This window comes from Carcharhinus amblyrhynchos, chromosome 30 (genome assembly GCF_965287045.1).
Source record: "Carcharhinus amblyrhynchos chromosome 30, sCarAmb.v2.hapA, whole genome shotgun sequence".
Classification (NCBI taxonomy): Eukaryota; Metazoa; Chordata; class Chondrichthyes; order Carcharhiniformes; family Carcharhinidae; genus Carcharhinus; species Carcharhinus amblyrhynchos.
Window position 1 is genome coordinate 6760469 of NC_137353.1, and position 26738 is coordinate 6787206.

Below are 26738 nucleotides of genomic sequence, written 5' to 3' on the forward strand. Positions count from 1 at the left end.
AATTTGCTGTATGATGAAAATAGCAAAGTGTCACTTTATTACAGAACCAAACCAACTGCTTTAAAAGAAAATTAAATCCCTAACCACTGCACTGCCTTTTCAGACAGTGGTTCATAGCGCAAGGATCGAACATTGTTAAACTGGAATTATGTCAATGAGTATTCTATTCACCTCATTATTTACATTTTCACATATACACACATATCCCTACAGTGCAGAAGGCCATTTGGCCCATCAAGTCTGCACTGACAACAATCCCTATCCCTGTAGCTCCATAAAATACATAAGTTATTGTTTTCAAAGTTCAAATAGAAACGTGTCAAACATCTGAACGCACACCTTTGTTCTCTGTGGACAGATAATACTGTCCTGATTTATAATTTTAGCTCTTGCGTTACTGTGCACTAACCTGTTATACACACTTGCTCGTGTATAGCTTTAAAAGCCAGCATTCAACTAGTTTTCTTCAGTTTACCCTATATGACCTAGGCGCAAAATATGCTGGAGATGAAATGTAGCTCCAAATGGGTTTGGGTTGAATCTCTTTCTAATGCATTCATTACCTCAGCTGTAAACTCATACAGTATTGCTATTTCCTTATGACTAGTCATGAAAAGTGAGCACGGTGTTGAATCTTAGTAAATGACGGCTATGGCTGAGATAGCTGCAGTGCAACAATATAATGATCTTAATTCTGCAGATGCAAAATTACATTACAGTAATTAGCACAATCTAGTTAAATTTACAGATAATTAAGATTCATAAAACAAAATAGAAATCACTGACTACATTAATCTAGCTGCATATCTAGTAACATTTCTATATGATTACATCAGGCTGTACCAATACTGCATTAAGATTTACACAATGTTTATAAATAATCAAATACCTTCAATCACTGTCAAAACACATTTACAGGTTGCATTTCAACTAATTCATTTGATAACTAAAGATTAAATGAGTCTTTAAGTATGTTGCAGAAGGAAAACAGTTGTCAGGGTGCAACTGAAAAGCCTGAGTGCTATTGAAAATCTGAACTGAAACCAAACCCTTTATCTCCTCTCTTACGCATGTACACTAAACTTACTTTGCAAATAGAATTCTAAAACCACACTCCTACAAGTACGCTTTGGCTACGTGAGGAGAAAACCTTGCTTTGACAGTTTCAGACTGAATCAGCCATTTGGTCAGGTTGACCAAGTCGAAAGGGAGTTAAGTCTCTCTCCCAATCCACATCAAGAACTGGAACGCAAACTTCCCATTATGGGATTCACATGCAAACTGAAGTCTGGTTGGAATTCAAAAAGCTTGAAAATTTTTGAAAGACTGTAGAGAATGAAGACTGTTACCATCTTCTTGAACGAGCAGAGTTGCTGTAAATGCTGTGAATGCTTGCTTTGAAAATTTAATTTGAAAAATGAATGGCAACAGCACATAAGTGAAGAGTATGTTCAATGATGGATATACAATTTATTAAAGAGAACCAGCTACATATAAACCTAGAAGCTTCACTTCCACCATGCACATTACAGCTAGAGCTACTTGGTAATAGACATTAATGGATCCAATTAAACCAGTACAAAAGATTGTTGTTTAAATGTAGAAAAGACACAAGGCGACAGAAGAAGGTTTGAAGCAAAGAAAGTGGAAGGCTTCGTGAATTTGAATTCAAGCCAATTTCACAACATTCGAGAACAATTAAGATGCATAAAAAGTAACAAAAGGCAAGGTGAAAAAACAGGAGTACAGCCCTTTTGAATGCTGAAACTTTTCAAATAAAATATAGGACACTAATTTAATGTAAAGAAATAAATGCAATTGAAAATTAAAAACATTTTGTAAAAACCCAATATTTTACAGTTAACATTAACTTTAATATAGAAACTTAACGTCAATATGATTAAGGACATTATTAATTTATACTTCATAAAAAAATTCTTATAAATGAAATTGTGTACATTATTGCCTTTAATACATCTTACTCTAAATTTCACTCATCACTCTAATCCAAGTCCCATCTAAATCACAAAGCATTCTGACATGGATGTGTGTCACCATTCTTTCATCGTCGCTGGGTTAAAATCCTGGAATTCCCTCCACATAAACTACAGCAGATTAAGGTGATGGTTTACCAGTACCTTTTCAGGGCAATTAGGGATGGGCAATAGTGATGGCTTTGCCAACAACACACATCCCAGGACAAAATAAAACACATTACCTAACAACGACTTTAAAGGCAACCCACTCTGTAATTCTTAAGGATCTGAATGCGGCTCTTACGTAATATTAAAATTAAATGTTTGCTTTTGCTTTATTTATTAGTGTCATGAGTTACTGCAATGAAGTTGCTGTGAAAATCCTGTAATCGCCACACTCCGGTGGCACAGTGGCGAGCACTGCTGCCACATACCGCCAGGGATTCAGGTTCAATTCCGGCTTCAGGTCACTGTCTGCGTGGAGTCTGCATGTTCTCCCCTGTCTGCGTGGGTTTCTGCCGGGTGCACCGGTTTCCTCTCACAGTTCAAAGATGCACGGGATTAGGTTGATTGGCCATGCTAAATTGACCCTAGTATCAGGGGGATTAGTAAGGGAAATATGTGGGGTTACGGGAATAGGGCCTGGTTGGGATTGTGGACAGTGCAGACTTGATGGGACGAATGGCCTCCTTCTGCACTGTGATTCTATGATTCTATGACTCCGACGCCTGTCCGGGTACACAAGTGTGAACACAAGCTAAATCTAATGGCTAGTGCATGCATTAAATATCTTTTACAGAACATTCAGAAGCATTCCAAGTACTGCTGGATTTGAAATATTAGCAAGTTATTCAGCATTCAAAAAAGTTAAGGAAATCTTATGAAAGGCGCACCAGCAGATACAAAGAAGAGAAATTTGAGCTAGTGATGGGTGAGCTGATGGCACCAGTGTGGCACTCGTGGTTTTATAAATGTTAAACTGACTGCCTTCAGCATAAATGACAGGAAAGACTAAACTTACAAATCTGCACTAATTTTAGTTTACCCATTAATTGTGATTACATTGCAAATGTCGGAATACAAATAACACTGAAAATGAATCACTTATTTTCTTTTGTGGTCTGTGATGTGTTAAAATAAAGCCATCATATCACCCACTCACTAGTCTGAAGCCAGGAATGCGAAGGTGTTTTTTTAAAAAAAACAGTAATCATTTTTTATAGACCTAGAATGAACTTGCACCTTTAAGAAAATCAAACACAATCACTTTGCTTCACTTTCTTACAACTGACTTTTTTTGAGGGGATGGGGGAAGAAGGTGCCTTAATTCAGTTTCATAATTACATGGAAGAACAAACATCACAGGAGGAGGCCCTTCGACCTATCGAGTCTAGTAGGGCTATGTGATCAGTCTCACTGCCTTGTTTCTCCTCCCCCCCCCAATAGGATTACGTTCCTCAAGAAAGATACTTTGCTGGCAGTGTGTCAAGGGAAGAACATGCATCAGTATCACAACACTGAAGAATGAAGCACAACAGTACCATTAGAGTTATGAGTATAAATCGAGAACATAGTTGCTTTTTGATGAATATAAGGCAACGTGAACGTGGCACAGTGAGGACTGTAGTGTTCCTAGTCTTTTTAAAACAGGCCCATCATTAATCGTTCGTTTCTGAATGGGAGAGAACACACACAGCTAAGTTTCTTTTTTGACAATAGTACAATTTACTACTTTAAAAGACAAAGGCAGATCACATTAAAATGGCTGTTGTGCCAGTTCACTTACACCCAAGCAACAAATTAATTTAAATCGTAAAATGGATGCATCCAGTCAATAAAGATCCAAGGTTATGTTAAAAATTATCCCCAAGACACTATTTATTTTTATTACAGTTATTATCTTGCATTCATTTTCTTTTGTCATGATGTTTGGTCATGCTTTTTATGTCGACTTCCATGACTGAAAATGCATATGCAATCAGTTATATATAATGGGAATTTCCTAAGTGAATGCTTTCAGTGACACCGTGGCTGCAAGCTACAGCCACAAAGAGGTGGTATAGCTTCACTCTGTCCTGTGACGTATTGAGCAACACCACAGGGGATCTATTTCCACTTTTAAAAAATAGACTGAAGATTTGTCACTTCATCTAAAGGTTTCACACTTTTCCAGCTAATTTGTTAAGTTTTAATAAGTGGTGTATTGGCTCAGTTATGAAAAAAAAGGCCACTAACCTAACACGGATGGAATAAAGAGGACGTTGTTGTGTCGGTTTGATTTTAATAAGATTCAAGTTAACATCCATAGGTCGACAAATAATGATGCTTCATCTTTAAGGTCCTTAGAAGACAATCAAATGATGGAAAAGCAAGATAGGAAACAGCAATCCACTGGATAAATAAGGACAGAATCATTCACACAAGAGTTCATATTCTGCCACTGTTCATTGTTCAGACTCTGACCTTCGTGCTCTGTATCGCCGCTGGCCAGTTGACTTTCGAGTGGCGATGGTAGCAGTGAATCCCACCAAACAACATAGGGACGTGGTGCTGAATTTCAGAGTGTCAAGCCAACCAGGAACATCGGTCTGCAGGTAACCTTCCATCAAATGCAGGCCCATCACTGTCAGCCAGAGTAGGGAAGCTACAGCATCAATCCTTCGCAGCCTGGGGAATTAGGTAAAAGAAAGAAAAACAGAAATAAATAAAAACACACCATGTTCCAAATGCCCAAGGGTAAAGACAGAGGAGGATCAGGCTAATTATCAAGCATGCCAGCATAATGTGCTTCCGTTTTACTTCCGTGGAAAAATCAGAGATTCAGGGCTGGAGAACGGCATTCGGCCTAACAAGTCTACACTGACTCTCCGACACAGCATCTTACCCAGGCCCTTTCCCTGTCATCCCATATAATTACCCTGCTAAATCCTCTAACCTACATATCTTTGGACACTAAGGGGCAGTCTATCATGGCCAATCTTCATAACCTGCACATCTTTGGACTGTGGGAGGAGACTGGATCACCAGGAGGAAATCCGCACAGTCACAGGGAGAATGTGGAAACTCCACACGGTCACCCAAGATGGGAATTACACCCGTATCCCTGGTGCTGAGGCAGCAGTGCTAACCAGTGTGCCATCATGCCACCCGAGGCACAGAGGAAGAGGGAGTTGGTTTTGTTCACCTGTATTCTGTTCCTTTCACTTTCAGGATTACAGCAGGGGGCTATTGGACCCACTGTATTTGTGCCAGTTCTTTGACAGAACTGTCCAATTAATCTCACCCAATCTTGCATTTCCCTGCAGTGATGCACAAATTTCCTTTCCACAAAAATAACTAATTTTCTTTTGAAATGTTCTACGAGAGCTCTGCTTCCACCAGGCTTCCTGGCAGTGCATGCCAAATCACAACTTGTTGAATAAACGTCTTATCTCTTTGGGTTTTCTTTTACCAGTTACCCTAAATCAGTATCACCTGACTCATCCAATGGAAATAGTTTCTCTTCATTTACACTCATCATATTTTCAAACACCTCTATTAAATCTCTTAACTGCCTCTACTCGAAGAGCTTTCTACTCTTTACATAACTGAAGTCCTTCAACTGGGCTACCATTTTGGGTAAATCTCTTCTCCAAGGCCTAATACATCTCCCAAAGTGTAGTAATTGGGATTGGATAATTGGGGTGGAAATTTTAAGTAAACTCTTCTGGAATAAATTGCACAAAAGGTGGTGAAAGCAGATTCAATAGTAACTTACAAAAGGAAATTAAACATCCACTTGTAGAAATCTGCAGACTTTAGGGAAACAGAAAGCTAGTGTAACTAAGCGGACAGGTCTTTCAAAGAGCCTCATACACCCGATGGGTCCAACAGCCAGCTTCGGTGCTGTGTGAGAGAGTATTCCAGCCAAGGCTAGCCCAGTAAACTATGGTTTTAGACTCATAAGAGACTTGCACCTTCTGTGAGCAAAGGTGGGGGTTTAACAGGTAGGTGATCTATTCCCTATACCTTCCTTCTGCTAATACAGACTCAGTTATTGAGAATCTCTCTGTGTCAGAGGCTGGCTCTGTAATCAATTTTCTTTCCCTCAAAGAGGGTCATCTGAGCTGGATTTGGTGTCATTCCAATACGGTATGGCCATGATCAGCAATGTGCAACTCCACTATCTAGAAACAGCCTCACGCCAACTTTCAATAGATTTTCTGCTGTTTAAATATTTTTTGCTTCCTGCTGGAGCAGATTATTGAGACCCTCTTCAAGCAGGAGCAGAATTTCTTTCTGCCAAAACTGCAGCATGCTAAGCGGGCATGCAGATTACAAAACCCCATGAGCAGATCACACAAAGTTACAGGGCCATGCTCACACTGCCCTAGTCACAATATAAAACAAAGATCTGATTTTGCTTGTATAAAGTTCAATAGCCCAGGGTAAATTAACTAGGTTAGCATACCTTCCCCCATACCAGGATACATAGTTTCTTTGACTAATTTACTTCTTCAGTTCAAGTGTACTGTACAGGTAACCACATTGACTCATCCATCGTTTTGCTAAACCGGATTTTGCCTTGTCAGATGGAGCACATTTCAAAACACCTGCAGCTTGATCAAAGGGGCAGTTTGTCGTCGCCTAAAGGAATTTAGGATATAGTTACCTTGTCAGCCAGCATCCTTAACTCTAGCAGGTTTTGGCAAATCAGGCTAAAGATTTTGCATGCACAGCAGACTTATTCACTGCACAAAGAATGAATGATGGAGGGTCAAAGCACAAATAAAACAGTAAAATAAAAGCTAAATACTGTGGGTGCTGGTTTTCTGGAGTAAAACAGTCCGGTGATCGATGTGACACATGTTCCGGTATATTTGAATACCATGTCTTTTATCCAATGTCCCAATACAGGAGGAGTAGACAGCGCAATTATCCCTAATACCAACATGTTTCGAGAGGCAGGCAAAGATTGCTCGGCAAGGGTTCAGACCAACGATGAGTGACGCCTGTGCTTTAACCCAACAGTGACCTCTTGGAATGTGCTGGTTAATGCAAATGACTAAGTCAGGAATTAGTAAAATGCAAATCAGAGATGATTGCAAAGCAGAAAGAAATGGAACTCAACTCAACACTCTCTCCCGCCCCCCCGGGTTACATTCATATAAAACAGTCAGGAGGAAGGATTAATGAACTGCCATCTTTAGTGGCATCGTAACTATTTTCTTCCTTTTTGAATGTATTGAAGATCTTGCTACAAACTGAACCTAGACTCAATTCTTTCATTCTACCCAGTCTGAATCAACTTTGAACAGGTAGGCACTTTCCATCACCTCATTTTCGATCATGGAGGGAGCCACACAGATAAACACACTCACCTTTCAGAGGTCATTCAATACTTATTAGGACCGAGACAACTTTCACCACCCCTTCCATTCACCGAACCCAGCCACGCTCAAGCCAGTAGGATTCTAATGTGTTATCTTGGCCGAGTCCAATCAAGTTCATACAATCCTGGAACCAAATCTGAAGCTTTCAGGGCAATCTGACTCAGTTGTATCCTGCCTTTACTACCTAAAGCAGAGGGAACACTATACAGACTTCCTTAACTGGATGTTTTCAACTGATCTGATTTGACACATGTATTAGTATACAGTAAAAAGTATTGTACCTTGCATGCTATACAGACAAAACATACCATAGATAAGGAAAGAAAGGCGAGTGTGCAGAATGTAGTGTTACATTCACAGTTAGGATGCAGAGAAAGATCAAATTAAGATCAAGTTAGGTCCATTCAAAAGTCTGACAGTAGCAGGGAAGCTATTCTTGAACCGACTGGTAAGCGACTTCAGATTTTTGTATCTTTTTCCCAATGGAAGAAAGTGGAAGAGAGAATATCTGGGGTGTGTGGGGTCCTTAATTACGCTGGCTGTTTTGCTGAGGCAGCGGGAAGTGTAGACAGAGTCAATGGATGGGAGGCTGGTTTGCGTGATGGATTGGGCTACATTCATGACCTTTTGTTGTTTCTTGCGGTCTTGGGCAGAGCAGGAGCCATACCAAGCTGTGATACAACCAGAAAGAATGCTTTCTGTGGTGCATCTGTAAATGTTGGTGATGTAATTAGTTCAGATCCTCTGGTATACAAGACAACCTGTAGTAAAGCATACGTGCAAAAAGATGAGGGCACAACAGTTCTAATGTGACTGCCTCATGGTTGGATACCCTGTCAATCTCATGCCTTGGTTCACCATTAAAGAACAAAGATCAAAAAACTTCACCCCCCAGCAAAAACAGGGGAGGAATTTTTTGCAGAATAAGAAACAGAAGGAATAAGCAATTCATGCCCAAAACAGTTGTATATATTCATGTCAAAGAGGACTTAATTTCTTAAAGCTACAGTTTTTTCACACTGCACCCCATGCAACATAAAGGAGAAAGGAGATGACCTACCTTATACGTCCAGCTAGAAATACAGCTAATAGGCAAGTGAAGAGGCCAGTAGCAACGACAGCCATTTGATGGTTTTTCCCGTAGTCCCATGCAGCTTGCATGTTCATCAGCACTTCCTCTGGTACCAGATCCAGCAGCTGCTCCCAGGCAGTGACGTTCCGAACAGGCCTGTGCTCAGATGGTGAAATAGTCTCGTTGCTGCCGTTGGACGGACGCGACATTGGATCAATTTTCTGCATTTCAGCAGTGGGATTTTGGCCTGTAACTGGATCACCGGATCCATGTACTGCCATGGCAACCAACACAGCACAACTCACAAAGGCCACAAAGCGAAGGAATAATACTTTGAGTGGAGTGGAAAGGCTGGAATAATGAGAACCCTGAAAGATAAAAGTTAGTGATTTAGTTATAGTGAACATGTGGAATTTCAGCCACATTGCTTTCCAAATCAGACATGGGATCATAATGATACCACATAGGAGGCTCTACAGCTCAGCATTCCTGTACAAACTCCAAGAACTATCCAATTAATCACATTCCCCAGCCTTTCCTCATTGTCCTGCAAATGTTCCTCTTTCAAATGTTTATCCAATTCATTTCTGAAAACTACGGAATCCACTTTCACCACTTTTTTGTGCTTGGCTTTTGACAAAGTTAAGATTGGTTCCAAAACCAGAGCAAATGATTTATTTGGAGTTGATACAGGTGCCCATGGCTTAGCAGGAGAATTCTTACCTTCCAGCCAGCAGGTCATAGGTTCAAGCCCCAAGGCATGAACACAATCTAAAATGACAATTCCATGAAATACTCACTAGGTTCTGCACTGTCAGGGGTGCTGCCTTTTATAAGGGACATGAGAAACGTGAAGCACGATTTTCCTTTTGGGGGATGTTTGGTGCCGTAACCATCATCCACCCCATAGCCAACATCACCAGAAACAGATTATCTGGTCACAGAGTCATTGTGTTTCACAGCACAAACCTTTGGCCCATTGTGGCTGTACCAGCCATTATAAACCTATCTATTCTAACCCCATTTCCCAGCATTTAGTCCTTAGCTCTGCATGCTAAGGCTTTTCAAATGCTCTTCTAAATGCTTAATAAATGTTAAGGGTTCCCACCTCTACCACACTTTAAGGCAGTGACTTCCAGATTTTTCCTCAAAACCCCTATAAATCTCTTGCTCCTTACCTTAAATCCATATCCCCTGGTTACTGTCCCTTCTAACAAGGGGAAGAGTTTCTTCCTATCTTCACCCCTCAATTTTGTACACCTTGATGAGTTCTCCCTCAGCCCTCTCTGCTCTAAGGAAAACAACTCCAGGACATCCAGTTTCTCTACATGGTTGAAATGCTCCAGCCTGGGCAACATCCTGGTGAATCTCCTTTGCATGCTTTCGAGTGCAATCACTTCCTTCCTATAGTGGCAACCAGAACTGTACAAAGTATTCTAGCTATGGCCTGAGTGTTTTATACAGCTCCATCATAACCCTCCTTCTCTTACATTCTAAGCCTCAACTAATAAAGGCAAGTGTCCCAAATGCTATAGTTAAGAAAGCACACCAATGCCTCTACTTTCTCAGGAGACTAATTTTTACAGATGCACCACAGAAAGCATCATGTCAGGTTGTACCACAGCTTGGTATGGCTCCTGCTCTGTCCAAGGCCACAAAAAAAACTACAAAGGGTAGTGAATGAAGCCCAGAACATCACTCAAACCAGCCTCCCATCCACTGAGTCTGTCTACACTTCTCACTGCCTTGGAAAAGCAGCCAGCATAATCCAGGACCCCACACAACGTGGCCATACTCTTTTCCCCACCTTATTCCGTCAGGAAAAAGATACAAAAATATGACAAGGCGTACCAACCGACTCATGAGCAGCCTCTTCCCTGTAGCCATCAGACTTTTGAATGGACCTATCACGCATTAATTTGATCTTTCTTTTCACCCTAGCTATGACTGTAGCACTAAATTCTGCACTCCTTTAGTTTTCTATGTATGGTATGCTTTGTCTGTACAGTGCAAGAAACAATATTTTTCACTGTATACCAATACATGTGACAACAATAAATCAAATCAAAAATGCCTTCTTAATCTACCTGTCCTGCTGCTTTCAGGGATCTTTGGACATTGAACCCCAAGGTCCACCTGGTCCTCTGTATGTAGTAGCATGCAACCATTCATTGTTTATTCCCTTGCCTTGTTAGTCCTCCCAAAATACATCATCTGACACATTTCAGGATTAAATTTCATTTGCCTGTTCTGTCCACCTGACTAGCCCGTTTATATCATCCTTCTATCTAAGGCTTTCCCTCCTTGGTATTTATTACACCACCAATTTTTGTGTCACCTGCAAAATTACTGATCATAGGCCCCACGTTCATGTCTAGATCGTTAATGAACACCGAGGAACCCAGCACCGATCCTTGCAAACCACAGAAGTACTTAATGAGCTGCAAAGCACTTTCGAACATCTGAGGTTTTGAAAGTTTTTTGTTTGTTAGAGCAATGCAATGTCTCAGAATTGACACTTGGGGCTGTTCAGTGCATAACAGAAAGATTACACTGAGGTTAACACATAAGTCATACTGCACAACACACAGCAAGAACACAAGTAAAATTAGGGGCAGCAAGGCACTGTAGAAATCAACTAGAATGATAGAAGGAATATCACTATGTCACAAGGGCAACATACAATTGGAGGAAAAGAAAGTTGGGCGGTATGTGAAAAAAAAAACAGATTTTTGATCAACAGTTTGACTTCACATGTGGAATAAGCACCCTGATGACCTATGTAAAGAACACAGTTTATTGGTGTGGGACTTTTCAGACCCCATGTTATCAATGGGATCAAGACGCACTGTCTCCTGCACAGGCACAGAGATCCAATAATGGCACTCCACTAGAAAGCATTCTCGTGGCAATAATTTTTCAATAAACCTGATATATTCCCAAGACATTACTTCCAGTGGTAGATGAAGCTTGAATATTTTCTAGTACAATTTGAAACTGCAGACTGAGGATTGTTTATTTTCCCTGAATATTAAAATTTCATTGCTCTTTTAAGGCTTTTAAAGACTCGTGAACTTTGCTGTCATAGTGTAACCTCAGTACGGATAATCCCACATAATATCTCCAATGCTTACAATGCTGTTTATTAGAAATCTTTAGAAGCTGAGGAGTCATTGTTGTTACGCAAGCAAACAGCCGCAGCTGATTTTCTGCTAGCTTGTGTAAAAATTGTTTTTGTCATGGATGAAATTTGCTTCCTTGATTTTTTTTTTGGAAGCTTTTTTTTAAAAAATATGTTACAAGAAGCAAAAGTTGTAAAATATTGCCTGCAACTCCAATAACCTTTTAATAAGCGTTTCTGCTCCTGGCCACCGCCTACTGCTGCCCAAAAATAACTGAGAAAAAAATAGAACAGCGCTGGCACAGCATTGGCAACGACTGCAGCTGAAGAAATACCACCCACATCGTTACTGGGCATCTAATGCCAGTCATCCGACTTTTAGATGCGGGTGGACACGCCACACAATTCTTCGACTTTGTTCATTTTGGTCAACTCCAGTGAGTACTAAAATGAAAAATATAAAATTATCTTAATTGTAGGTCAGGATGAATATAAGTACTTTAGGTTTTGATTGATTTATCTGCATCCAAAACTAACAATACGAAAAAAAGATGGCGGCATCAAAAGACACCATCCAAAGTTATTCTTTTTAATGCACTTATAGAAAGCTAAATTTGTGCTGGGGCTGCACGATGGCACAGTGATTAGCACTGCTGCCCCACAGTGCCAGGGATCTGGGTTCGATTCCCAGCTTGGGTCACTGTCTATGTGCTGTTTGCACATTCTCCCTGTATCTGCATGGGTTTCCTCCAAGTGCTCAAGTTTCCTCCCACAGTCTGAAAGATGTGCTGGTTAGGTGCACTGACTGCTGGAGTGTGGCAACTAGGGGAATTTCACAGTAACTTCATTGCAGGGTTAATATAAGCCTTACTTGTGACTAATAAACTTTTTTCACCTCAAACAGAACAGCATAGCCCTTTTACTACATATATACTATAGGACAATTGTGAAGAGTTAAGAGAATTTTAAAAAACCAACAGCAAAGATTGAAATGTCTGCAATAAGAATCTTGTTTCCTGAACATAAGGATGATTGCTTATCTATTTAACACCTAAAGTTTTTAGAAACATCTTTCTTGGCATAGTCAGCCTTTATTATTCATTCCTACCATAAATTCCTCTAAGTAATCTTGTCTGGTTTATCACTTTACATCAGAAAATGGGAGCTATGTTATCAGATGAATGCAGGTTATTACACATTATAATACAAGGGACTTTCAGTCTGCCAAATCCTGAGAATGATTTGGTAACTAAACTATACATACAGTGGACCATTGTTGGCACACTGCAAATACAAACAGAAGAGCTTTTACCACTTCAGCCAATGCTCAAGGAACAAAAATGGAAGCACTGAATGGTTTAGTGTCTGTAGTAGACATAAAAAAAGGCGGCCTGCTGTTGGATGCCTGATGAGTTTCCTTAGGCCAGCAAAACAGCTTCATGATACAGGCCACAGAGACTTACCTTGGTCAACAGGGAAGGAAGCAACTCCTCACAAACACTGGCTGCTTGTACCTTCAAAGCATCATACATGTGTAAGCTTGTTCCTGCGTTTTTGTGCTTCAAAGCAAGAGTCAGGCGTTGTAGAAAACAACCAGCTGATTTCTGAACAACACACATTGTTATTTACTGCGCAAACTGGCTAATGCTTCGTGACGGTACCTACACAGATGAATTAACACAACCTTATTGGCCAATCGTCCCCACTACATTGTTGGCTTCACAAAAACAGCATCTTGCTGTCAACTTCCCTTTGAACTTCCTTAAGTTGCAGCATTTTCACATTAATTGACCATCAAACTCACCGTGGGGAGTTTACTCTAGTAATTATCAACACAAGTATCCTTTTAACAACGTATGCATATTTAACTGTCAGCCAACCTCTTGTCCAGATCACAAAATAAGTGTAAAGTATCATTCCTTCCAGTAGTGAATGCTTTTAGGAGATTGTGGGGAGGCGGTGCTGCAATGGTATTGTCACTGGACTTGTAATCCAGAGACCCAGAGCAACATCTGAGCACCTGGGTTGAAATCCTACCACGTCAGATGGTGAAATTTGAATTCCATAAAATTCCGGAATTAAAAGTCTACTGATGACCATGAAACCTTTTTCGATTGTCGTAAAAACCCATCAGACACACTAATCTCCTCTGGGGAAGAAAATCTGCCGTCCTGATCCAGTCTGGCCCAGATATGACTCCAGATCCACAGCAACGTGGTCAACTCTGAAATGCCCTCTGAAATGGAGGACAGTTAGGGATGGGTAATAAATGCTGGCTCTGCCAGCGACACCAACATGCTGTAACGAATTTTTAAAAATTTCAAAATACAAGAATAATTCAACTTTTTTCCTGATCTCTCTTTCTCTTTCTAATAAACTCTTCTTCCCTCTCTGTAGCTGACTTGCTGTTAAAGTCACCCTCCATGTCAGTCCTCCTATTTATTTTGGAATCCTTTAATCTTATTGGTTTTGGTGATGCACCATTGGTCACTAAGGTACCAGGTGTTCCTCTTCCCTCAACATGACATTATCAGCTCAAAAATAAGAGTCTAAGCAACAGGTCAAGCCACCACTCCTCCAACATCTGGCCAACAGTATTTCCTACAATGGAGGACTTTCACCAGCAAGTCTCCCTCCAATGAAATTGCACTTAACCCACCTTGATGAGCCACTTTGATGACAGAACAGGCAGTGCATCCTGAATGTGTTTAAAAAAAAAATTCTCATCTTGCCTCCGATTCACTCACTAATCACCTTCCTTGTGTGTACTTTACACAGCAAACTTGGCAATCTGGAAAGGACTGCTTGAAAAATTTAATAACAATGAGGAATTGGATATATACTTGAAGGAAAAACAAAGCATAGGACTTTAGAGAAAGGGGGCAAAGACAGGGATTAATTGAATAGCTCTACCAAAGAGACCAAAGGTTGAATGATCTCAATGAATCATTCAACGCCTCGATGAATGTTATCTGAACAGCCGAAGCATCATTACAAAAGGAAGCCACGTTACAAAATGAAAAGATGCCATTTTCAAAACACACAGTTGCTGAACTACGAACAACTTACACCTGAAGGCTACCCATGCCGAGTTAGAACGTTCAGTTTAATTCTTCAATGCCCCATGATAACAGGAATAACTTTTTTTGTGAGAAAGTGAACGAGAATACACCATATAGACGCAGATTTAGACTCTGTAGAATTTAACAGCTGTTTCAGTAAAGAAACCTTCCAGCTGTAACTTGCAACCTGTCTTGTTGTGCTATAAATCTACATACTGATTACTCCAGTTTCTGTTGAAAAAAATGGTGATTGGAGCACACCCTTTTCTGCATTGGAAAACCACATCCATGTTGTGAAACAAGGTGCCTTAAAAAGTGCCGTAACTGAGTACCAAATGAAAAGTCAAAACTGTGATCATTAACCTTGAATGAATCAAAATGAGTACAAAAGGGCTGTTGGAAAACTTGAAAAATGGGAAGAGAGAAAGTTTTGTACTCTAATTTGGTTAAACAACGGACAAAACTAAATGCATCAATTTTTTGAATTAAGTGCCATTGCGGTACTGAAGAAAGTCACAGCAAAATCCTCGCTCTCCGGTTTTCTAACAACAACCTCAAAGCTCCTGGAGAAGCTTCTCAAAAAAAATCATTGCATTCAACCTTCACCTGCACAAAGGTTTTGTCTGCTTCTCGACGACGGAGCTGATGGTCGAAGAGAATTGCCCGAATCTGTCGGTCCTGGTGTTTGATGTAATACTCCACTGCTGTCTGACAGGGACGGCACAGCTTGTAGGTCTGTTCCAGATGGTGTTTATATACTTCAATCTCTTCTTCGTACTTATCCTAAGAGATACAGAAAGTCAAACATTAAGCAACTACTATTGGAAGATGCACATTTTATAGAGATGCAACTTGATTGCATCCAAATTGCAACAGAATTTTGCGACACAGAAGGCCCTTCAGCTCGTAATATCTCTGTCAAGAGCCATCCCATTTACAGTTCCAGTGTCCTGATCCATTTAGTTTTTCACTTCCTTTTACAAGTGATTATGGGCTCTGTGTCAACTAAATTCCCTGCCAAGCCAGTATCTGAAAGCTTTAACACTGACCTGGGTTACGTAGCCAAAAAATTGAGAACCATGCACTGTGCTGCAGTGCACTCAATGACGAAACACCATGCACTGCACAAAGTAACAGAACTTTTATGAGTTCCTTGCAGTTGGCTCAGAGTAGCACTAAGAAGCCCGAGACCAAGTTGCCCACTGAAAAGACAATTAGCTCATCTGTTTTACCGCGAATGTTCAATTATTTCCCTCCCCACCCCACCACCAAAGTGTTGCGTATTCAATACTTATAATAATTAAGTGAAGAGGATGGCTCATTCCCTCCTTTGGGCTAATCATCATTAACCTAGCATTTCCCATTGTTTTAAGTTTTACACACTTCTTACTATTTCCTGTATTTACAGCGTCACTAACACTATTTTCTTGCAACCATTATCTAGAGGAATTATAGCAAAATATAATAGGACCCAGAGAAATTAAAACTCTTGCATATAATTTCAGAGTGCTGATGAGTGCAATTCTGAATCCCAGAAATGTTTTTATAAAGATAAACTTTATCCTACAGTCAAACAAGTAATACATGGAAAATCTGAACATTTAAGCTCTTAGACGCTTGATGTGGGAGAAATAAGACGGTGTGGTCACAGTTGCCAGTGCATATCGTTAACCTTTTATTTTACAGGAAGGTTTACTTGTGTAATGATGAGGAGATGACCAAGGTTGGCCACAAATTGATCGTTAGTTGGCAAGGATGTTGACAACAATCTAACTGGATTCAAATCACAAAAGAACAAATGCCTGGATGGTCTGCCAGCAAAATATAATACAAACCCCAGAACTAAGAACCCAAATCTTCCAAAGGGAGGAAAGGCATGAAGAGCATTTTAATACAACTTCTAAAGATCAAAGCGAGATAGGAATATCACACCTTAGAAGTTAACTTCCACATCTGATGCCAGTGCCTTCAATTCATTCACTTAAATTTGTTTGGAGAATGCCCAAATCACAAATATAGAGATAAGAACATAAGAACATAAGAAATAGGAGCAGGAGTAGGCCATCCAGCCCTTCGAGCCTGCCCCGCCATTCAATAAGATCATGGCTGATCTGTCGCTGCTCAGTTCCACTTTCCCGCCCTCTCCCCATAACCCTTAATCCCCTCTCCTATCAAAAACCCATCAACCCGTGTCTTAAAAATATTTAGCGAGGCAGCCTCCACCACTTCAACGGGCAGAGAATTCCAGAGATTCACCACCCTTTGAGTGAAGAAGTTCCTCCTCAACTCTGTTCTAAACCGCCCCCCTTTTATCTTGAGGCTGTGCCCCCTAGTCCTATTGTCTTTTTTGAGCGGGAAGAGTCTTTCCACCTCTATCCTATCCATCCCATTCATCATCTTATACGTCTCAATGAGATCTCCTCTCATTCTTCTAAACTCTAACGAGTACAAGCCCAGTTTATTCAGCCTCTCCTCATAGCTCAACCCCCTCAACTCCGGTATCAGCCTAGTAAACCTCCTCTGCACTCCCTCCAAGGCCAAAATATCTTTGCGCAGGTGCGGCGCCCAAAAATGCACACAGTACTCCAGTTGCGGCCTCACCAATGCCCTATACAGCTGCAGCAAGACCTCCCTACTTTTATATTCAATCCCCTTCGCTATGAAGGCCAGCATCCCATTCGCCTTCCTGACCACCTGCTGCACCTGCAAGCTGGGTTTTTGCGACTCATGCACAAGGACCCCGAGGTCCCTCTGCACCGTCGCCTGCTGCAGTTTTTCGCCTCGTAAGTAATAGTCCTTCCTACCATTTTTCCTACCAAAGTGGACCACCTCACACTTGCCAACATTAAATTCCATTTGCCATTTCCTGGCCCATTCGCCCAGCCTATCTAGATCCTTCTGCAGACTCTCCACACCCTCCGCACAATTTGCCGTTCCCCCAATCTTGGTGTCATCAGCAAATTTCGACACTCTACACTCGGTTCCCTCCTCCAGATCATCTATATAAATGGTAAAAAGCTGAGGCCCCAGCACCGACCCCTGGGGCACTCCACTAGTCACCATCCGCCAATCCGAATAGCACCCGTTGACCCCCACTCTCTGCCTCCTATTTGACAACCAATCTTCTATCCACGCTAACACCTTACCCCCAACTCCATGTCCCTCGACCTTCTGCAATAACCTCTTGTGAGGCACTTTGTCAAACGCTTTCTGAAAATCTAGAAAGACCACATCCACCGGCTCTCCTCTATCCACTGCCCTAGACACATCCTCATAGAACTCTAGTAAATTTGTCAGACACGACTTCCCTTTAATGAAACCGTGCTGCGTCTGCTCTATCAAGCAATTCCCTTCAAGATGCCTCGCAATTTCCTCCTTGATGACAGATTCTAACATTTTACCTACCACAGATGTTAAACTAACCGGCCTATAATTCCCCGCCTTTTGCCTGGCACCCTTCTTAAACAACGGCGTAACATTAGCCGTTTTCCAATCATCCGGCACTTCCCCGGAATCCAGCGACGTTTGGAAAATAACCACCAAGGCATCCACTATCACCTCCGCCATTTCTTTCAGAACCCTCGGACGCATTCTATCCGGTCCTGGGGACTTGTCCACAATCAGCCCCTCCAGTCTGTCGAGCACCGCCTTTCTAGTAACAGTAATGTCATTAAGACCCTCCAGTCCTACCACCTTTCTATCGCTAACACCCGGCAAATTATTCACGTCCTCCTCCGTGAAGACAGAAACAAAAAAATTATTCAATACCAGTGATTATGTGCCAACCTCAAATAAATGAGCAGACTGTCATGCCAAATCATGAAGACTTTCACAGTCACATAAGGAGACATTAGGACATGTGATCAAAAGCTTGCCCAAAGAGGTAGTAATTTAAGGAACATTTTAAAAAGGAAAAGGGAGAACAGAGGACACAAGAACTAGGAGGAGTAGGCCATTTGGCCCTCAAGCCTGATCCACCATTCAATAAGATCATGGCTGAACTTTTCATGGACTCAGCTCCACTTATCCACCTGCTCACTATAACCCTCAATTCCTTTACTGTTCAAAAATTTATCTACCCTTGCCTTTAAAACATTCAATGAGGTAGCCTCAACTGCTTCAATGGGCAGGGAATTCCACAGGTACACAACCCTTTGGTTAAAGACGTTCCTCCTCACTTAAAACACATGGGTGAGAAGAGAAATGAGGAAGGGGGTGAGGGGTTTAGGGAAGGAATTCCATAATTCAGGGCCCAAGCAGCTGGAAGCACAACCACCAATTCTATAGCAGAGGAAACTGGCATTGAGCAAAATGCACTGACTAGAAAGACGATGGAAATGTTTGAAACAAAGGCGAGAATTTTAACATAGGAGGCATTGCTATACCAGAAATCAATGCAAATCAGCAAGCATGAGTGACTGGTACACAGAACTTGATGCAAATTAGGATACAGGTAACAGAGTTTTGGATGAGGTCAAGCTTAAGGAGTCTGGAGACCTTCCAAGAGAAATCAGCTCCAGTAGAACTTGTTTGCCCAGGTTAAAGGTACACATCCCATTTTTATACAAACACACAACTCAGAGTTTGGGTGTGGCTGAAAAATCCTTGCTAGAACAGTTTCTCATTTTGGCCATAGAACAACCTCGCCCCCTCCCCTGGTTTTGGACTTGTATGTAGATTCCTAGCAGCACAGAGTCAAGATTGAGAACAGTTTGGGCATGTCTTTAAACTGCTTGCAACTAAATGATTGAACAACATTCTTTCTCCCTCACCTCCCACCCCACAACCGATATTATGACACCTTGGAGTTACTTTTTATAACCACATCACATTTTGTTACTTGACAAAAAAAATTGGACTTTTAAATGTTATTTTCCTTGGTGAGATCTTATTACATACTACTTGTAGAGACACATCATCAAATGCTTACAAAACACACACACTTCATCTCAGGGACAAAGGTTGAAAATCATCTCGCAGAAGGCCCCATGGTTTGACCACGTTTTCCCTGAACAGTGGAGACTTTCTAAATCATCATATTCAACTTCAGAAACTGAATACAATGCCTCAATTTAATTCACCTTAATCACTACTGACAAAATGCCTTCCTTCTATGTAGTGGTGTTAGACGACACCTCATGGACTACACAAACTTTCTGAAGATATATCACTGTCAAAAATCTGTCAGCAAGTCTCAGACACTCCTTAAAAGCATCTTGGAGCTCTTCACAAAGTAGACACACTTCTAGATTCTTAAAACTTACACACAAAATATTCAACTGATTGCTGATAAGTACTGGTTTGAAGTGTAAACAAAAGGATCTTTAATGTAAAGATGATAAATTAAACATTTTGAAATAACAGTCAAGAAAAAGGCCTGTGCCAAAAACATTTTCCACCTTTCTCTCTCCTGTCCTTTTCTAAAGAAAAGAGTATGGAGTTTCACATTTGTCAGCAGACTTCAGCATCCAACCCAACTGGCCACTGGTTAACGTGCAACTTAGTAAAAAATCTGACAACACCAGGTTTACCGTGGTTTACCCCAGTCCAACGCCGGCACATCCACATCATGACGTGCAGCTTAGACAATGAGTTAGCAAACACTCAACCAGGCGAGGGCACCAGAGTCAAATCCAATCCTACCTCTTACATTTGCAAATGCTTACTTCCACATTGTATCGCCAGAAAGCAACCAGACTCAGGAATTATGCCCATCATGTAAGCAGCACTCTCACGTCAGAGTAAAGCGATCATAGGTATAAAACCATTCCAGCATATAATCCAAGCTGACGACAAAACCCATACTCCAGTGCAGTACAGAGGGACAACTGTATTGTTGAATTCAGATGAGAAGTTATGAGATGCCACCGGAACTCAATGGTTTGAGTTATAAGGACAACTGGATAGACTGGGACTTCTTTCCCTAGAGTGTAGGAGGCTTGGGGTGATCATATAGAGGTCTATAAAATAATGAGGGGCATAGATCAACTAGATAGTCAGTATCTTTTCCCAAAAGTAGGGTAGTAAACCTAGAGGCATAGGTTTAAGGTGAGAGGGGAGTGTTACAAAAGGGTTCAGAGGGGCAATTTTTTTCCACACAGAGGGTGGTGAGTGTCTGGAACAAGCTGTCAGAGGTAGTAGTAGAGGTGGGTACAATTTTGTCTTTTTAAAAGTGTTTAGACAGTTACATGGATAAGATGGATATAGAGGGATGTGGGCCAAGCAGGTAATTGGAACCAGATTAGTGGTTAAAAAAAGGCAGCACGGACAAGTTGGGCGGAAAGGCCTGTTTCCATGCTGTAAAACCTCTATGACTCTAAACAAAGGTTGATCTCCCTCTTAAGTGGGCACGAGAAGTCCTGTGGCACTATTTCAAAGAGGAGAGGACTCCCAGTGACTAATCCTTGGTCAATATTTATCTCTCAACTAACATCAGTTTAAAAAAACAGTCTGGTCGTTATGACATTGGGACATTGCTGGCCACAAGCCAACACCAAATTTCAATAGGGACAACCTTTCTTTGGATGTAGAGCATTTGGAATGTTCTCAGGCTATGAAAAATGCTTTCTAAACTCAAATATAAAGTGATGGAATCAGAATTCATAAACATTCAAGAAACATATATTTAAAACAGCCTAGTTTGCAGGATTATGGAAGATTATGGGGTATTGGACTAATGTGAGCTGCTCTTTCAAAAAACCATCACAGCAACAATGCCCTAAATGGCCGCCTTTGGTGGTGTAAGAGCCTTTGATTTTAAATCTATATTTCTCCAGCTGGTTTAACCATGCTCCAGCTCAAGGAGAATATTGTAATTTCCAAATTAAACCGCCTATGGCCATTTTGAAATGTCCGACAGAAAGCTGGCTGTGTACAGTTTACACAAGCTACTTGGGCCGTGCAACAAAGCACTTTAATGGTCAGTAAATTTACTGAAAATGGATAGTGTGTGGATCAACTCAAAATGAAAATAAATGCCTTTCACAGTCAAACGTTTTACACAGAAGGGAGTCAATTGGCCCATAGCGTTATGTCACGACTATTTGAAAGGTGCTACCTAATTAAACACACCCCAGCATAACTTTCCTTTCCAAATGTATATCCAGTTCCCCTTTTTTTGCCACACAATCTCCTTCTATTACGCTTTCAAGCAGTGCATTCTAGATTCCAACTGACTGTAGAAATAATATAAATGTAACGAACATGTTTTTTTAATCCCACATCTGCAATCCATTCTTGTATCAGCAACATTATGTATCAATGAACAAGTTATGGAATTTATTAATAATCCAGTAAGGACTAAAGGACACTTAAAAAAAGAGAGAACAATTTAACACATTATGGTGGCCACCGACCATTATTCCAGCGTTCAACAACCCAACAGATAGAGTCAGAGCTGGCAGTTTTGTTTGATATAATCTGTCATTACAGTTAATACACACACATCCACACCATGGCCTCTCAGAGCCTAATGAAGAATTGTAACACACAAATCACCGCCTAATGAATGCGAAAAATATAGTGATTGAAGCATAAAACACCCAAAAGCTATATAGTTAACCACAAACAGATCACCCCTCCCTTTCACCACTGCATCAACATCTTCTCCAACTCACACCTTGACAGGATAGTTTCAGAGATGTCACTCAACTTGGCTATTTTGCTTTGTGGGATTTGGGAAATTATTCAACCAATGAGTTTCTCACAGATACAGCTGCTGGAAGGATTTTTAAATTCATCATGATTTTGTCTTCAAAATCTATTACAAAACTTGCGCACATGGAGCATTAGTAAAAACTGACTGACCAAGTTTAAATACTATGGGAACTTGGTACTGTAATTTAGTGACATCCGGCCGATAAATTTTAGTTTTATCAGGGAAATTCTTGCATTACGGAAATAGACGGAAGTAACCAGAGATAGGGATGATTAGTTTAGCATATGGTCTAAAGTTACACCAAGCTTTAGTGCTGCAAGAAGCAGTGGAAATGGATTATTTAAACACTGTAAATGTAATCCCTAACTAAAACTTTTATCTCAAGTGATCAGCTTATGATAAAGCCACAAATGATTATTTTATCAGTTTACAGAGAAACATTTCCAACTATTTGATTCATTGTGTGGTGGGCCGGGGCAAGTGACTGCCAAAGTAGAGCCGCAATTTGTTGCAGCATGACTTGGACTTAAGGCTCCGTTACTGGAATGTTGCATTAAAAATCCAAGATGGGTGAATACAGTGATTTTTGATATCAAAGCACTAAATAAAAAAATCAGTAGTTGCAACAAAATTCTTCACCCAAGCAATGGCCAATACCACAGATCCGCTATTCTATTGTATTTTGGACATGGTGCTGAGAATTCACACTTCCCCTAATAAAATACTGGAAGGCTAAAACCTTTGTTTTCAGTCTCTCCCCCCCGCCTCCAAATTCTGCTTCCTGGCTGACTCCATCCCTCTCCCTGGCAGCAGTCTGTTTGTAATCTTGGCATCACATTTGGTTCTGAGATGAGCTTCCAGCTACACGATTTATGCATCACTAAGGTCGCCTATTTCCACCTCTATAACACTGCCCGACTTCCTGCTGGCCTTTTGTTACCTCTAGACACAACTATGCACCGCCCCTCTCCATCCCCCGGATAATGTTGAGGCTAAAACTTTGCTGCTCGTGTTTTGACTTTCACCAAGTCCTGTTCACTTTTCACCCCAATGCTTGCTGACCTACACTGGCTCAAGTGACACCTTTATTTCAAATTTGTCATCCTTTTTTCAGATCTGTTCACAATTTTGCCCTTTCTGATCTCTGTAATCTTCCCCAGTCCCACAATCTACAGAGGTGTCAGCGCTCATTAAGTACTGATCTCTTGAGCATCCCTGATATTAATTGCTCCACTATTAACGATTGTACTTTTAGTTGCAGAGACCCCAATCACTAGAATTCCCACCGCTACACTTCCCCAATTCACTTTTCTCTTTTAAAATACTCATTAAAACCTTCCTCTTCAACCAAACCTTTGGTCATCTGGCTTAATATTTCATGTGGCTCAGTGTCATTTTATTTTATAATGCTCCCACATTACACTTTAGGGTGCTTTATTACACTTGCAGCACTATATGAATAATTTGTTGCTGAATGAGATAAACCATTCACTTTTATACCTTTTCTAGCCCTTGGCTTTTGAACAATATTGGCACAATATTCGAACTCTCAATCTTAAAGTAACGTGATAAAAAGATTTTGGGGAATCACTTTCTAACACAAAATACCATCACGATGTGCAATCTCTTCAGCTGGGGTTTAGTCGGTTTTGTGATATGGGCATCGCTTGCAAAGTCAACATTTATTTTTCATCTGTTTGTATCCTGAGGGGGTGGTGATTAATCATCTAATTGTGCAACTTTCTAGGCCATCTTTCTTTTTTAAATTCTCACATGATGTGGGCGTCCCCGGCTAGGCCAGCATTTGTCGCCCATCCCTAATTGCCCTGAAGGTGACGATGAGCCATCTTTCGGAAACACTGCAGTCCAGGTAACGTAGGTACTACCCAGAGTTGTTAGAGAGGGCGTTCCCGGATTTTGACCCAGTGACAGTGAAAGAATGGTGATATAGTTCCTATGATGTGGAGCAACTGGCATTGGGCTGGGACAAACACAGTAAGAAGTCTCTGTCCTTCGTCTCACCTGACGAAGGGGCAGAGCCCCGAAAGCTAGTGGTGTTTGCTACCAAATAAACCTGTTGGACTTTAACCTGTTGTGAGACTTCTTACTGTGGATATAGTTCCTAACCAGGATGGTGCTTGGCTTGGGAGGGGAACTTGCATATCGTGGTGTTCGACACATTTGCCTTTGTCCTTGTAGTTGCTAGAGGTCATGGACTTAGAAGGTGCCTTAGCGAGTTGCTGCAGTGTATTCTGTAGGTCGTACACACTGCTGCCTCCATATCAGTGATGGAGGCAGTGAGTGCTGAAGGTGATGAATGAGGTGCCAATCAAGCAGACTGCATTGTCCTGGATGGTGTTGAGCTTCTTGAGTGTTATTGAAGTTGTATTCATCCAGACAAGTGGAGAGGGGAGTTATGAGTCAGCCAAATTGCTGAAGATGTTCAGTCACATATAGGCCAGACTGGGTAAAATCAACTGATTTCATTCCTCAAAAGGACAGTGAAATAGCTGCTTTTTTAAATGAAAGTCTATCAACTTCATGGGAACTTGTATTGTTAATCTTTTTTTTAAATTCCAGATTTCTTAAGTTGAATTCAAATCCTCAAAGGGCCACGCTGAGATCTGAAGTCAATTCACTGCAGCACTGTTACTCTAGGCATCTGGATTATTAGTTCAAATAATGAAAAAGCACACTAAAAAGAGGGCGGAACAAGCTCTTAACTCCTCTGAGCCTGCTCCACCATTAAATAAGATCTGTTACAGCTTCCCACACTACCCCTATAATTCCTGATGTTCTTCAGATCTGAACATCTAACATTCTTTGGCTTAAATATATAACATAGCTACAACACTTCCGTATTCAACTTCATTTTCCGCTTTGCCCAGTTCCAGTTTTAAAAACTGCCGGTCTTCAGCAATTATAAAAACACCAAACTAAATTAATGAATTTTTACTCCAGGCAGTCTGGCCTTTTATTTACAGCGTTTTGTCTCTTTATTGCACATTGATTTTTCTTGAGAATGTTGGTTAGCTCAGTCAGCCTGACAGCTGGTTCATGATATGGAGTCATAGACATTTACAGCATGGAAACAGGTCCCTCAGCCCAACTCGTTCATGCCGTCCTTTTTTTTAAAACCCCAAAGCTAGTCCCAATTGCCTGCATTTGGCCCATATCCCTCTATACCGATCTTACCCATGGAACTGTCTAAATGCTTTTTAAAAAGACAAAACTGTACCTGCCTCTACTACTACCTCTGCCAGCTTGTCCAGACACTCACCACCCCTCTGGACCCTTTTGTATCTCTCCCCTCTCACCTTAAATCTATGCCGTCCAATTTTTGACTCCCCCACCTTTGGGAAAAGATATTGACTATCTAGCTGGTCTATGCCCCTCATTATGTTATAGAGCTCTATAAGATCATCCCTCAGCCTTCTACACTCCAGAAGAAAATGTCTCAGTCTATCCAGCCTCTCCTTATAACTCAAACCATCAAGTCCCAGTAACATGCTAATAAATCTTTTCTGCACTCTTTTTAGTTTAATAATATCCTTTCTATAATAGGGTGACCAGAACTGTACACAGTACTCCAAGTGTGGCCTCACCAATGTCTTGTACAATTTCAACAAGATGTCCCAACTCCTGTATTCAATGTTCTGGCCAATGAAACCAAGCATGCTGAATGCCTTCTTCACCATTATGAATCCATACTCCTAGATCTCTTTGCTCTGTAACTCTCCCCAGCGCCCTATCATTAACTGAATAAGTCCTGTCCTGGTTCAATCTACCAAAATGCATCACCTCACATTTATCTAAATTAAACTCCATCTGCCATTCATCAGCCCACTGGCCCAATTGATCAAGACAGACATGAAGCAACAACAGCAGCGCAGGTTCAATTTCCTTACCAGTCAAGGTTATTCATGAGCGCCCCTTCTCAACCTTGCCTCTTGCCTGAGGTGTGATGATCCTCAGGTTAAATCAGTTCCCTCTCTGAAAAGGTGACAGCAGCCTATGGTCCTCTGGGGCCATGGCAACTAAAAGTAAAGATTATTTATTAGTCACAAATGAGGCTTACATTAACACTGCAATTACTGTAAAATTCCCCTAGTCACCATATTCCAGCACCTGTTCAGGTCAATGCACCTAACCAGCATGTCTTTCAGACTGTGGGAGGAAACTGAAGCACCTGGAGGAAACCCACGCAGACATGGGGAAAATGTACAAACTCCACACAGACAGTGATCCAAGCTGGGAATCGACCGAGGTCCCTGGAGCTGTGAGGCAGTGCCACTGTGGAGCCTGACTTTGCCCTTTTTTATCTGATGCTTGCGGAAATAGTTTACTTTCTTAAATATTGAATGATCTTTAATAAACATTAGCTGACAAAAGTTCAGCAGTAAATTAATCATCACCACTTTGATTCAATAACAGTTTGTACAATTCAGATATTTGTTGCAGATGTCATGTCCACCAGG

The 26738-nt window shown here is 41.0% G+C and overlaps 1 protein-coding gene across 6 annotated transcripts in view; it reads right to left on the reverse strand.

The window, feature by feature from the left end:
- tmem201 (transmembrane protein 201) overlaps positions 1 to 26738 on the reverse strand; it is a 180026-nt gene that overhangs the window by 119778 nt on the left and 33510 nt on the right. For 2 of the 6 annotated variants that reach the window (XM_080215487.1, XM_080215486.1), the window contains exons 4-6: positions 15210 to 15386; positions 8409 to 8788; positions 4440 to 4643 (exon numbers count right to left, since the gene is read on the reverse strand). In XM_080215487.1, coding sequence (XP_080071613.1) covers positions 4440 to 4643; positions 8409 to 8788; positions 15210 to 15386 — 761 coding nt within the window. Of the gene's footprint in view, positions 1 to 1446; positions 4644 to 8408; positions 8789 to 15209; positions 15387 to 26738 lie in introns of those variants that run through there. The other 4 variants (XR_013889684.1, XM_080215488.1, XM_080215489.1 and 1 more) reach the window with 4 other exon arrangements.